At 43.2% G+C, this 14,316-nt stretch overlaps 1 protein-coding gene across 1 annotated transcript; it reads left to right on the top strand.

Moving 5' to 3' along the window:
• The first annotated feature begins 6,028 nt into the window (after window positions 1-6,028).
• Window positions 6,029-12,827, top strand: CUNH6orf141 (chromosome unknown C6orf141 homolog). Its single transcript, XM_039222903.1, has 2 exons — window positions 6,029-7,020; window positions 12,662-12,827. The coding sequence occupies exon 1, from the start codon at window positions 6,071-6,073 to the stop codon at window positions 6,650-6,652; it is 582 nt and encodes a 193-aa protein (XP_039078834.1). The 5' UTR covers window positions 6,029-6,070; the 3' UTR covers window positions 6,653-7,020; window positions 12,662-12,827.
• The last annotated feature ends 1,489 nt before the right edge of the window (window positions 12,828-14,316 follow it).

Genomic DNA, 14,316 nt, shown 5'->3' on the forward strand with positions numbered 1-14,316 from the left:
ATAATTTTCAAAATGTTACCAGAAGAATCCTTGCATTTGATCTCAATAACAGCCTTGGAAAACAAATGAGACAGACATTATCCATACCTTCAGATGCGAACATAGGATTGGAGACACTGGGAGACTCACCCAAGATAGCATGACCCAGGGAAGTCCGCTGACTCAGTCCAGTGGTGATCTCTGCACAGTCTGAGTTCTCTGGGTCATGAGAACCTCAGTTTTCAAAGGAAATACGATTGAAATATCTCTTAAGAGGCTGATAGTTTTCAAGATCCAGGCTGGATTTTATTTAATTAGAGTATTGAACCACATTATTCTCAAACGTGTGCTTTGCGTTCATTTAAGCAGCACGTTTGTTCCTTCTTTTTTTATTCACTCAACTGTATACGGTAAGAATTAGGTAGGATTATGAAGATATTTTATGCCATGCCTAAGAGTCTGACTTTATTTTTGTAGCTTTGGGGACTGAAGAGGAAGAGTCAGAAAGAAAAAACAGTGCCATCTGCAACACTTGGTTCAATATTAGATATGTGGGGCGGGGATGACTTCTGAGGGAAAAAGAAGATACAGAATGGCTGGTCTTACTGTCCTTTGAAACTAGGAACAGGGGCACCCAGGTGGCTCAGTGGGTTAAGCATCCAACGGCAGCTCAGGTCATGATCTCACGGTTCGTGGATTCGAGCCCCACGTCGGGCTCTGCGCTGACAGCTAGCTCAGAGCCTAAAGCCTGTTTCAGATACTGTATCTCCCTCTCTCTCTGACCCTCCCCTGCTCACACTGTCTCTGTCTCTCAGAAATAAAAATTTTTTAAAAATTAGTAAAAAAAAGAAAAGGAAACTAGGAACACAGAAAAAGCATGCAGATTTAAGAGAATAAATGAGGAGTCTAATTTTAGGTACTTTGGAACATTCATAAGATGTGTCCAATAGAAAGTGGAAGAGAAACATATCTCACTCGATTAGACTGTGGTAAGAAACAAACCCCAGTATGGTAGTCAGTTAGTTAAATAACAAAAGTTTGTTTCTTACTGAGAGTATATATCAGCTGTAGCTCTGTTCTAGTTGTCATCTTCATTCTCTGATCATGGCGGAAAGGAGACAGCAGCCCTCATCTGGGGCATCCCTAGAGCCAGCCTTGCAGTGACTCTTCAAGTTTGTGTTCAGATGCACCGATGTCACATCAGTTTACATCCTCTAAGCTGAAACAAGCCACACGGCCAAAGCCAACATCAGTGGGCTAGGGAACTGTACTCCCATAGAGGAAGCATTGCAAGCCATATGGTAGACAAGCCAGGAAATAACAATCCTCTTTCAGAAAGCGGAAGTAAATCATTTGAGACGATAATTCACCCTACCACAAGTTTGGAAGTGGGTCATGGTCTATAAGAGAGATATAAATTTGAGAATCATTGGCATCCAGGTTGCAGTGGAAGACATGAGAATAAAGTCACAGATGGTATTTTAGACTTGTGAGAAGGGAAATCACAGGAATGAACCATTCTGTACACATGCCTCCATATATACCATTGCACCATTGCTCATAATGTTGCATTATCCAGAATGCCCTATCTGTCACTCTCATACCCAAATTCTGTTCATAACAGCATGGTACACATTAGTGTGATATTTTTTTTACCTCTTCTTTTTTTTAATGTTTATTTATTTATATTTGAGAGAGAGAGAGAGAGGGGGAGTGAGGGTGGGGCAGAGAGAAGGGAGACAGAGAATCCGAAGCAGACTCCTCACTGTCGGTGCAGACCCTGACTCGGGGTTCAAAACTCAGAAATCATCAGATCATGATCTAAGCCAAAGTCAGACGCTTAACTGACTGAGCCACCCAGGCACCCTATTACTCTTCTTAACAACACCCTGACTTCTGTATTGGAGGATTACTTCCCCCTACTGTACAGTGTTGGTAGGTGGTAAGACCAGCTGTGTTTGCTTTTCCATTGTAGAAACTGAGGGGATCTCCAAAGGCTTCTCTGATTATATCTTTCCTTTTACTGTCCTGTATTGTCAAGGGGGTAAGTAAGTACTTTGCATAAACTCAGCCAGTCGGGTACTTCTGAGTGAAAATTCGACTCCTGAATGAATGCCACAAGGCCAAGTGACAGAGCTGTTCATTCAACCCAGTAACAGAATCTGTTCCTACAGTACCCACTTCCTATCCCTCTGCAACAGCTTGGATCTCTACCCATTTTAAACTTCTACTCTCCCAACAAATCTGTGAGCTCTTCTTAACAACAGTATCCTTATGATAAAGTTTATTTTCCTGAAATCATTTGAAGTAGATATACTAGTCAATTTACAGCACTGTAACAAAATACCATAGACTGAGTGGCTTAACTATAGAAATGTATTATCTCACAGTCCTGGAGGTAGAAAGTCCAAGAACGGAGTGCCTGCACTGGCAGGTTCTGGCCAAAGTGCACTTGCTGATGGCCACTGTCTTGCTGTCTCCTCACAGGGAAGGTGGGGAGGTGGGCAGATCTCGCTACTGAAGGACCTGTCCCAGGGTGACTGTCCCTGACAACAAGATACATTCTGATCTGGTACATTCTGAGCTTGCAAACGAACCAGGGTGCTGACCTGACCGAGTAGCAAACACAAGGTCAAGACAGTCTACATGCACGCAGGCGGCTGCCTTCATGCAGAAGGTCACTTGCGGGAGGCAGAGCGGGAACTTGGCAACAGGCCCATGGGAACAGGAAACGGGAGGAGGGGCAATTTGAGACGATAAATAAGGAGCCTAGTTCGACTGGGTGAAGGATTCTGCATCAAACATTGTGTGTGTCTGTGTCTTTCTTGCTTATCACTCCTTGGTTGGAGAGTTAAAGAAAGCAACACTCTACTTCTTATAAGGCCTGAGTCATCTCAGACCCCACCATTATGGCTTCATTTAACCTTAAGTACTTCCTAAAGTCCTTATTTCTTGAGACAGACACATTAGGGGTTAAGCCTGCAAGTGGAAGGTAAACCTTCTAAAAGCAGAAGTACTAGAATAACTGAGAGTGATGCTGTATCATTAGTATTTAAAACAACTTCTGAATCTAACACCCAAAATGAGAGGGGCTGGTGCCTGCGAGATTGGGTTAGTAACGACATTCTTCTTTTGACCTTACCAGGGTATACAGAGGATGCCACCGCTTTTCAGACCACAGGGGTATAAATTGTTTTACTATCCCTCCATGACTGCATATTTGTAAGTGTTCTAGGCACTTCAGAGAGGAAGTAAAAGGGTTCACTTTAGCACCACTTATCAGCTTTTAGGCACTTTGAGATATTAAAACAGAGCAGACAACACTATCTTGGAGGCACACTGCCTGTTTCTCTGTTTTACATTCTTTTTAGTCTTTACCTCTTTTTGAAGTTTAATGTATTCTGCATTTCCTGTGAATATTCTTTTATGATTAATACACGACTTCCAGACATCTAGAAATTCAGGTGCCACATGTTGGGTGAACCTGCCTCATTTCTCCTGTTTCCCCATTCCACATTCCCACTCTAATCCCTCATCCAATGCCCAAAGGCGAAAATAAAATGGAAAAAAAAATGTAAAAAGGGTCATAAAACTTGTGGTTCCCATGACACTTCCTCAGAATACAGACACCAGGGCACCTGGGTGCCTCAATCGGTTGAACTTCTGACTCCTGACCATGATCCCACGATCATGAGATCAGGCTCTGAGCTGGCAGTGCAGAGCCTGCTTGGGATTCTGTCTCTTTCCCTCTCTCTCTCTCTCTGCCCCCTCCCCAGTTCTCTCTCTCTCAGAACAAACAAAAATAAACTCAAAAAAAAGGAATACAGTCACCTTCACTGAAATTCTCTCAATATTCTTGCAAGGAAGGGAAATTCAGTGTTACTGCCACTTGAAAGCAGCAAAAAAGGCTTAGAGTTTATGTATGCGAACTTTTGGTAATGTTTCTCCTAATGCTGCCCATAGACTACTAGGATCAGATTTAACAAGGAGGTGGGGGGACTGGGGGAGCTTGTTCAAAATCCATATTCTGAGTGCTATACAAACTCTGTAAGAATCTCTGAATCTCTGAGAGTAGGGTAAGACATTAATCCTCTGATTTTCATGTACATTAAAGTTAAGACATTATATCCTACTTTTGGACATAGGGTTTGAAGAATAAAGAATAATGAAGACATAGGGTTTCAAGAGGACAAGCAATTTGGCTTGTTCCCCCAGATGTCCCTATCACCTAGAATATTGGCTGACATTTCCCACACACTCCATAATCACTGGTTAATTAAATGAACAGAAAAGAACATGAAGTTGTAGGCTTAAAGTAGGAATAAGTGGAAATAGGAGGAAGCATTAAAACATGCTAGAATCCTGGCTCCAGTGTTCATTGGTGCTTGATCTTAGACAAATACTTAACCTCTTGCTCTTCAAAGTTCTCAAGGAGTCTATAGTAATTGTACTCCTTGCTTAATTTGTCATGAAGAATAAATGAATTTAAAAATATAGAGTGCTTAGAACAATTCTTGTCTAAAACACTGGAAAACTTTGTTAGTTAGCAGCTAACAGCCCAAGTTCAGGCATCTTTTCAGCCAGATCTCTCCCAGGTTTTCTCACTCCTCTAACATTCATATACATATGAACGACTTGGCAAACAACAGAAAGTCTTTCCTTTCCAAAATATCTCTTTCACCACACCACTTGGTCCTTCAGATACGGGTAGAAATTTCCACCATCCAAGTCATTTTCCTAAAGTAGACAGGAAAACAGTGAGCACTTTCTAGTAAAACAAGCACCTGCTACTAAGGATGGATTGGCAATCACAAATTAAGCTCCCCTTTTTCTGTAAACTAGTTTCTCCCTTGAACCCCACCAAAGATGAGGGTATCAGCAGGCAGCCAATGAGTAGATTCCAAAAGTCTACCCAGATATATATAGATATATATATATTTCTTTTTCTTTTCTTTTCCTTCAGAACTTGAGATGCATTCTTTTTAAAACCACTGGGGTTAAAGAGAAAGGGAGTGGAAGAGTAAAGGTGTAGATTTAGAATATGACGCAGGAGTGCCTGTGTGGCACAGTTGGCTAAGCCTGGCCTCAGACTTTTGATTTCAGCTCAGGTCATGATCTCATGGTTTGAGAGTTCGAGCCTGCATCCGTCAGTGCAGAGCCTGCTTGGGATTCTCTCTCTCCCTCTCTCTCTATCCCTGCCCACACACACACAACTCTCTCTCTCAAAATAAGTAAATATACTTTTAAAAAAAGATATCTTGGTCCTTGTTCTAAAAAAATAAAAAATACAAAAACGCCGCAAACACAACATTCTAAATCCTGAGGACGTTCACTTAGTGATGTGTTTTTGTTTTGTTTTCGTTCGATGCAAAGCACTAGACCCCTTCGCGGGATAAGCATTGATCATTAGCAAACCGAGGACAGGGGCGACCACTCCCCTACCAAACGAAGAACAAACCCACCAGACGCGATGTTCTCAAAGCTTCAACTTTTCTGGCCGGATCCCTAGACCCACATAATCTTGGCAGCTTGATGGGGATGGATTTGGAGTGGACACGAAACCCTTTCCACAGGCATTTGATTCACTCAGATAATTAAAACAAAACCCAAACTACCTCCCCCGTCCCTTCACCTGGAGGCGCGAGCTTGCAAAGAAGAGGGCGCCTAGCCGCCCGCGCTTCAGGCGGAAGCCGTGCGAGGGTGTCTTTGCGCCTCTGCCCCGTAGAAAAGCAGAAGGCGGGAACTAGACTACACCGGAGATGTAAGAGGGGGTGGATGAGAAGTACCACAGAAGCGGCAGGGCTGGGGCGGAGGGGAGGTAGGAGAAAGAGGAGCGACTGCCGGGAGGTCGGGCTGGGCGGACCCAGGTGGACGCGCCGGGCGGTGCCGAGCTGCAGGAGGCGGGGTCGGCACCCAGCGGGCCGCGGACGGGGCGGGGCGAAGGGGGCGGGGCGGGGCGAGGAGGGGCGGGGCGGGGCGGGGCGGGGCGGGGCGAGGCGAGCGGCCGGGGAACCACACCCAGAGCCCGCACCGCCCGCGCTTTCCCGAGCTCAGCGGGAGTTTGCCGCGCGAACCGCCGAAACGCCGACAGATGAATGAGCCTCCCACCAGGCTGGGGCCCCGCGGGCCTGCGAATCTCGCGGACGCCCCGCTCAGCCTGGGGCGCGCCGGCTCCTTTCTGCGAGAGATGGGGCGCGCGGCCCCCCCGGCCCCCGGCTCCCGGAGTCCCGCGGCGGCGGGGGCGGGGGCGAGCGGAAGCCGGGGCGGCGCTCCCGAGAATCTCCCGGTAGCGGAGAACCTGGACTGCGAGCCCTGGGTCAAAGAGAAAGTGCTCTTCCTTCTGCACCCGGAGAGATGGTTGGGGACTCAAGGGGACCCTGCGCGGGAAGAAGTGGCCGGTGGGGAGGACCTTTCCCAGGAGGCCGGACACGACCTGGAAGCTGCCCGCCCTTCCTTCTTTCCAGGAAAAGGCATTTTTGGAAGCCCCGTAGACGCCCCCTTCGGAGCCCCGCCGCGGGACCCCGCAGCTCCGCCCAGGTCCGTCCTCGTGCGGATTGTGGACTATCAGGTGACAGAGGAAGTGCTGTGGACCGCGTGGACTCAGGGTCGCATGACCCGGCGCACCGAGGAGCACTCGATGACCGCGGTCACTTTTCGCACCGGCAGGGAGTGAAGCAGGCAGTGGGGCGCCAGCCCCCCGGTCCCACGAGAACCCCGGGCTCTCTCGGCGTGGGGGAGAGGTCACCTCACGGTCCCCGAGGACTGGATTGCCCGAGGATACGAAACAGGAAAGGGGAGCCTGAGGAATGTTGCGGTCAGGAGGATGAGCAATAATCCTTAAGAAAAGAAAAATTCTCTCCCGGGAACGCCAACCCGTAGTTAACCAACGGGAAGACTTTTTAAAAGGCTGGGGCAGCGCTTCGGGGAGGCGGACGACACCCCAAACCGAATGAAGAACAGTGAGCAACGTAATACCTCGTTTGTGCCTTAAATACTGTGACGGCCTGGGGACCTAAGTCGTTGAGAAGAGGGGCAGGAAAGGTATTTTCAGATTGGTAAAATGTGAGCCTTTTGAGATAAGAAAATGTGAGTCTTAAGTGTCATTTTGCAGTACATCTCAGTTGATCTCCTTGCTGCCTCCGAGCCCGCTCTTCAAGCACTAAAATCAGGTGAAATTTGAGGTCTGCTCTCTGCAAAGGGGGTGGGAGTAGATGGGGAGAGAGGCTTTGTTTTAAAGCTCAAAAAGAAAGTAAAAAGAAATGGGAACATTAAAATCAAGCAGCAAGGAAACAATCTTTTCTTTTGTACTTCTGAGGTGCACATATTTCTTTTTTATTTCATTAAGTGTTAGGGACTAAGTTAGGAAAAGAAGAGGGGGGAGAACAGAAGACACAGCTTTGAAGGTAACATACCATTTAAATAGGTTTTACTACTCCAAAGTAGTCTAGTAAAAATACATTTTATCTGGTTTTTATTTATTTTGATGTTTAAAATACGGCAGATAAATCGGGCCTAACGGTGGATAATGTATAGTTTGCCAATACATGATTTGTGTATCTACTCATGTCCTTGGTTCCTTATTAATAACAGTTGTATGCAAGACCGAATTGAAAATACATCTTTCTTGATGTGTTGGAAAAGAAAAAAGTTTTTTCTGGTGCTGTTGAAATAACGCATTTTATTCATGTTTTTTATTAAACTGTGTTTTCATGAACTCTTCAGTAGCGTGGCCTGGTTTGGAGATTGGTGAGAAGCAAAGCATGGCCTCTAGAGATGTACTGCTTGACTTCAGCTCTGCTGAAGGAGTATTTGGTTACTGCAAGAATTAACAGAACAAGTGGAACTCTGGCTTTGAGGAGTAAATTTGAACGGTGCCCCCACTTCATTCCTCTGTCGTCACCCTTTATTTTCAATTCAGAGCTTGAAATGCTCTCAAATATCATCTGATCCACCTCTTGCCTCCTGGCAGACAAGATTAGTGTGATACATCCCTCTTTTGCAGATGAGCCAACCTAGGTGTAGAGGTCATGGAATTGGTTAGGTCACACAGCTTAGTAATTGTGTAAAATTAGTAGGTAAGAATACAGTCTCCCTTCTAAAGGTTTGAGAATAGCCCTTAGAGGGACTTCCTTGTAGGGAGTCAAAAGATGACAGGGCATCCTGAGTTTTCTGACTCATGTTTATGGAAGGTACTAGAATCACCTCGATGTCCCAGAGTCCTACAAGGACTTTTGGCCAGAGGATCAACATTGGCAGTTCTTAGGTTCATGAGAACCACACTTGAGAGAGGGATTCAACACTGACCACATCTTGGTTCAAAGCTGCTTGGTAGGCGGAAAGAGTAATATAAGCTCCACAAAGAGAATTATCCTTTTCTCTTACAACCCTGTCTGGCCCCCATGTGAGGTTAAACTTCTTGGTAGACAATTTTCAGGCCTGAAAATGAGTTTAATGAATTTGGTTGTGAGTCATTACATGCCCCAAGTGATTGAACATTGAATATATAGTCAGCAAGAAAAGCTTCCGTAACACTGACCAAAACGTCATTTCGTTGCCTTCTCTATGGAGGCAAACTCTGAAGTTCAGCTTCTTGGGTTCACAACTGGCTCATTTTTGGTAACTGTGACTTTGGGCAAGTGCTTAATCTCTGTGTGCCTCTGTGTCCTTATTTCTTAAGTAGGAATAATAAATAGCATTCCCCTCATAATAAAGTTTTTTTTTTTTTTTTCTGGGATTAAGTTAAATGAAGAATCCTTAGAATAGTATTTGGCATATTATTATAAATGCTGAGATAGTCTTGTTGTGATTGTTTAGTTCACTTTCATCCCAAGCAAGCATTAGAAGGCATATAACACCAGGAATCCTGTAGAACCCAAACCAGTGATTTTTATGGATTCTTCTGCATTCCTGAAAGGAAAAAAAAAAAAGAAAACACTTATCTCTGGTTTTTCCCAGCATTTAATGGATCAAGTAAATATATCCTTAAATTTCTTAGAAGTGACCTCCACATCTTGCTTCAAAGAGGTCAGGTGCACCATGCTTACAGAGTCTTTGAAGAGGTTTCAACTCTGCTTAGTTCCCCTTGGTAGGAGTTTTGAATACTTTCTTTAGGTGTCAGGTTAGTTTCCCCTCTGGGGTTTTAAATCTGATGCCCTGTTGTCCCAGTAAAGCAGAATAGACAACTCTAAATTTTATCTCTGTCAAAAATGTATTTATTCCCCTCAGCTTAACTCTTTTAGTCCAAGTATGCTTAGGTTAATTTTATCTCAAGTAAAAATTATTGTTATGTTTATTTATTTGTTGAGAGAGAGAGAAAGACCCAGAGAGAGAGACAGGGTGCAAGGGGGGAGGGGCAGTGAGCTAGGGAAACAGGATCTAAAGCAGGCTCCAAGCTCTGAGCTGTCAGCACAGAACCCAGTGTGGGGCTCGAACTCATGAGCTGTGAAATCATGATCCGAGCTGAAATTGGACACTTAACTAACAGCCACCCAGGTGCCTCTAAAGTAAAAATTATTTTTAAAGCACTTAGTAGCTTGTTAGCAAGTTAACTTCTTGTTAACTGCCTGCAGTGCACTTAAGATTTCCTTTAAACCGAGGTCTCCCTGATATGAAATAGTAAATTGAAGTACTTTTGAATTAGCTTCAGAAGTTTTTAATATCCAAACAGAACCCTGTTGAGTGAGGAGCCTGAGAAGTCCTGGAAGTGAATCCAAAGTGAAATTTGAGTGTCCTCAATACTAAGAAATCTCTGAGAAGGGCTGGGTCCTGGCTCTTTGGTCTTACCTCCACCTTGCTGAAAAATGTGATCATCTATAATTGTCTTAGGTGGATGAATCATAGAAAGGGCTTCCAGAAGCCACGTGGCCACTCAAGTGACCATAAGGCAAATACCAAATAAACTCCATCAGGCAAGTGTTGACATGACCTTTGCCACATAATCACCGTTAGGCAAGTGTTGATCTCTCTTAAAACCTTTGTCCACATCTTCTGCCACCTTTGGCTTGCTGCACTTATTCTTGTTACTTATCACCAATACTTTATGTTCCATTTTGCTTATAAAAAGGAGAAAGAAAAATCTTTCTGTTACAAGAAAAAGTTGTATTTGAGGAAATAGTTTGCAGGGAAAAAGAAAATTGGAGTGAAAGGAAACAAAAATTCACCCATGACCCCAAATCTGTTAATATTTGATACGTTTCCAGTCTTGTATTTATTTTATTGTATTTATGTGTATATACATGCCTGTATACATATATTTTTCTTGGCATAAGCAATTATAAAATGTGAGTGGTGTCAATTATAAAAACTAAGACATACTGATACTGTTCAAGGTGAATCAGGAGCATGGGCATCTCTAAGAATGGTTTTTTTGTGTGTTTTTTTTTAGACTTGCGAAATCTCAGGCACCAGTCTAGATCTATTTAATCAGAATTTGTATTCCCACGAAATCACTGGGTGTCTCACATTAAAGTTTGAGCAGCATTGATAGATAGATATAGACACATAGATATGCTGTGTGTAGCGCTCTATCCTACTTTGTCACAAAAACTAAAAAGTTTTCATTTTCTCCCTCTATTCCCCATTAACAATTGTTAATAATGCCACAGAAATAATACTTTGTAGAATTACGAAAGCATATAGAGATTACAAAAGAGTGAGTGAGATATATATTGATTTGTGAATGGGCAAGGAGATCTCTAAAAAATCTGTGATTTTTTTTTTTAAGAGTCATTATTCTAAAGGTTTTCATAATGAAACATTATTAGAGTTCAGAAATGTGGTTCTTTTATTACCTAAGAATGTGAGGCAGTACTTAATGTAAAAACCCCTTAAGGGAAAAAAGGCAGGAAGTCATTAAGGAAAACACAATTTCAACAGTCTGCAGGCTGAGTCAGGACTCCTGTTAATGGAATGCATGGAGGAAGGTGGAGCCTGAATTTGAATCAGCAAGTCAGTGATTCAGATAAGAAAACAAAGGCCGTGACTGTTGAACACCCTGATTTGTTTAGAACTCTAGTGGGTACTTTGCTCTGTAATTAAGGAGGGCAAATCTTTATAACTTCTCCATATGAAGATAAGACACAGTGCAGTTTACTTTGGAAAGAGTAAGAAAGAGTAAGAAGTTATAATACGTTCTTAGGCACTGTGCTGCCAGTAGTGACCAACAGAACGTTAGACTTGCTTCGAGGAGGCTTGGAATTAACTTTAAGTTCAAATTTAGAAATCTATGTGTTAAGATAGAATGAATATTTTGGGGGAGACTTCAGCCTTTGCAAACCTGGACGGACAGAGGTTCTTTATTTGGAGTTCGGTATAGGAAAGAAAAGAGCCAGCATCACTTGGCACTGGGCTGGGAAGCAAAGGCAGGCAGGGCAGCGGGAATGCTTAACAGTAACCAAAGGTGCCCTGAGTGTTACCCTCAGCTTGACTAAACTAGACAGCTTGCTTTCTGACTGTAAGCTTCTGACATCCCTTTTCTTGGAGCATTTTCTTTAGAAAACTTGACATTCTTTCTTTGCATCTTTGGCATGTAAATCTCTCAACCTCATGTCTGTTTTTGCATATGAGGAACATCTTCAAGAATCTGGGAGCCATCTCACAGACACATGAAACGATGCTCAGCATCCCTACTTATCAGGGAAATACAAATCAAAACCACACTGAGATACCACCTCACACCAGTCAGAGTGGCTAAAATGAGCAAATCAAAGAACTCTAGATGCTGGCGAGGATGTGGAGAAACGGGCACCCTCATACACTGTTGGTGGGAATGTAAACTGGTACAGCCCCTCTGGAAAACAGTGTGGAGGTTCCTCAGGAAATAGCAGTAGAACTCCCCTAGGACCCAGCAATAGCACTGCTAGGAATTTACCCAAGGGATACAGAAATGCTGATGCATAGGAGCACATGGACCCCGATGTTCATAGCAGCACTCTCCACAATAGCTAAAACATGGAAAGAGCCTAAGTGTCCATCAACGGATGAATGGATCAAGAAGATGTGGTTTATCTATACCATGGAATACTACATGGCAATGAGAAAGAATGAAATCTGGCCATGTGTAGCAACATGGATGGACCTTGAGGGTGTTATGCTGAGCGAAATAAGTCAGGCAGAGAAGGACAAATATCATATGTTTGCACACATAGGAGGATTAGGAGGAGCTTAACAGAGGACCATGGGGGAGAAGAAGGGGGGAAATGGGGGAGAGGGAGAGAGGCAAATCATGAGAGACTCTTGAATGCTGACAAAACCTGAGGACTGATGGATGTGGGGGGTGGAATGGGCATGGAGGAGGGCACTTGTGGGGATGAGCACTGGGTGTTATATGGAAACCAATTTGACAATAAACTATTTGTAAAAAAAAAATCTGGGAACCATCTCTTGGAAATGTAATAATAATAAAAAAAAGATAGGGCTCCTATCCCAGTGTCTGGGAGAGGGTAAGAACCTACTTTAATAAGTATCAATTAGCAAGCAAGATGGCTTAAGTGAATTGATCCCCCACCCCCAGTGCCCTCCAGTACTTTTCCACTGACCTACCCCAGTGCTTAAAAACTCTCCCGCCTTTTATTTCAGAGTTTAGTTCAACCTCTCTCCTATTACAATAAATTCTTAAATTATAAGTCTTAAATAAATTCTTCCTTGCCTGTTCATTCTGTCTGATATAGTTTTTCTTTGACAGCAGTGAAAACAGGAAGGCTTCACATATGCTCTGACTGGAAACTATTAGCATGGAGAAGCTAGAAGTGGGCAATCTAAAAAAAACTTCTTGTGGAGCACCTTGGTGGCTCAGTTGGTTAAGCGACTGACTTGGTATCGGCTCAGGTTGCAAACTCGCAGTTGTGAGATTAAGCTCTGAGTTTGGCTCCACGCTGAGCCTGGAGCCTGCTTGAGATTCTTTTCTTTCCTCTCTCTACCCCTCCCCTGCTTGTGCTCTCTTTCTCTCTTTCAAAATAAATAAACATTAAAAAAATTATTTATAGAGAAGCTTCTTGTATTTGTATGTTTGGATGAGGGCTTTCTGTCCCGTGCTGGAAGGGTACCAAAAAAAAAAAAAAAAAAAAAAAAGTGGGAAGCTGGCAGTCACTAACCAAGTTCTGATCTTTCTGGGCTATTTGCTTCTGAGGCTGTGGTTTCCCAAGCTATTTGCTCCACAAGTTGTAGGTCAGAATTCTACAGCCAGATAAATAGTATCAATATCCTAGGATTTTTTCTTCCCTAGGAGTAAGTTAAAAATACTTGGAACAACAATAACACTCAATATTAGCTATTATATATTACTATTATTATGTGTTGTTATTACCGTTTAGTTCACTTTTTATCCTAACCCAGGCTTCAGTCTTTTGTAACAGACCAGAATACCTACAACACAAGAAGTCATATCATAACCAAACCAGTGGCTTTTACCAAGATGCTTTTCTCTCTTTTTTTTTCATATATTATCATACATGCCCTGGCCATTGTCCACTTTTATATTCAGTCTCATTAATTTTAGGACAATCTTGAGGACAGAATTAGAAACCAGAAGACCTAGTCACAGAATTCTGGAAGGTCCAGTCACAGAATGCTTTTTTGGAGATAATCCCATTATATCTATTTTTAGAAACATCCAGAGTACAGCATTGCAAGTAGTTTGTTTATGGGGGTGACATATGCTTTGGCATAGTTCAGCCCTGACTGTTGGAACCCAAAATGCTGTATAATGGATTAGTGCCTCGTTTCTGAGGTAAGGGCTGTATAAAGCCTTCCTGGGCATGGAGATTTCCCAGTCGTCACTGAGGTTGTTAGGTGCGTAAGCCTGATCTCAAGGCTGGTTTGTTGGACAACCTGCCCCAGGCGTAAAACCCTGACTGTTAAAAGCTGATTCTATACCCGCTCTATTATCCTTAGCCACATGTCCAACTTCAAAAAAAAAAAAAACAAAAACACCTGATGACTTTGAGGTCATTTTGAAAGCTGACTAGGTTTTTGGAAAAGTGGGTATAATTGAATTCCCAAATTCAACTTACTTGGAAGAAGGGTAGGGGCGTATAATGGACACCAGATAATTTTTATGAAGACAAGACAGCTCTTAGTGAGGGCTTCTGTACACAGTCAATTTCTGTAAAGATTGATTCTCTGATGCCTGGTCTCCATGTCTCAGAAGCCGTGAGAGTACCTGTGGACTTCCCAAACCCACCTCAGTATTAATTAATCCATATAACCCCGAGATTATATGGTTTAGGCCCTGCAGTCCTTTACTTTTTTTTTTTTATTGTAGCATAATTAGTGTACAGTATTACATTAGGTTATGCAATCTTTTCTATCCCAGCATAATTGAGTGGAAAAATATGCAAA

The sequence above is a fragment of the Hyaena hyaena genome, unplaced genomic scaffold (assembly GCF_003009895.1).
Source record: "Hyaena hyaena isolate Hyena2069 unplaced genomic scaffold, ASM300989v1 scaffold_1224, whole genome shotgun sequence".
Lineage (NCBI taxonomy): Eukaryota > Metazoa > Chordata > Mammalia > Carnivora > Hyaenidae > Hyaena > Hyaena hyaena.

What these genes read in the sequence shown, in the direction of transcription:
- CUNH6orf141 (XM_039222903.1), top strand. Translation starts at nt 6,071, where the DNA reads ATGAATGAGCCTCCCACCAGGCTGGGGCCCCGCGGGCCTGCGAATCTC.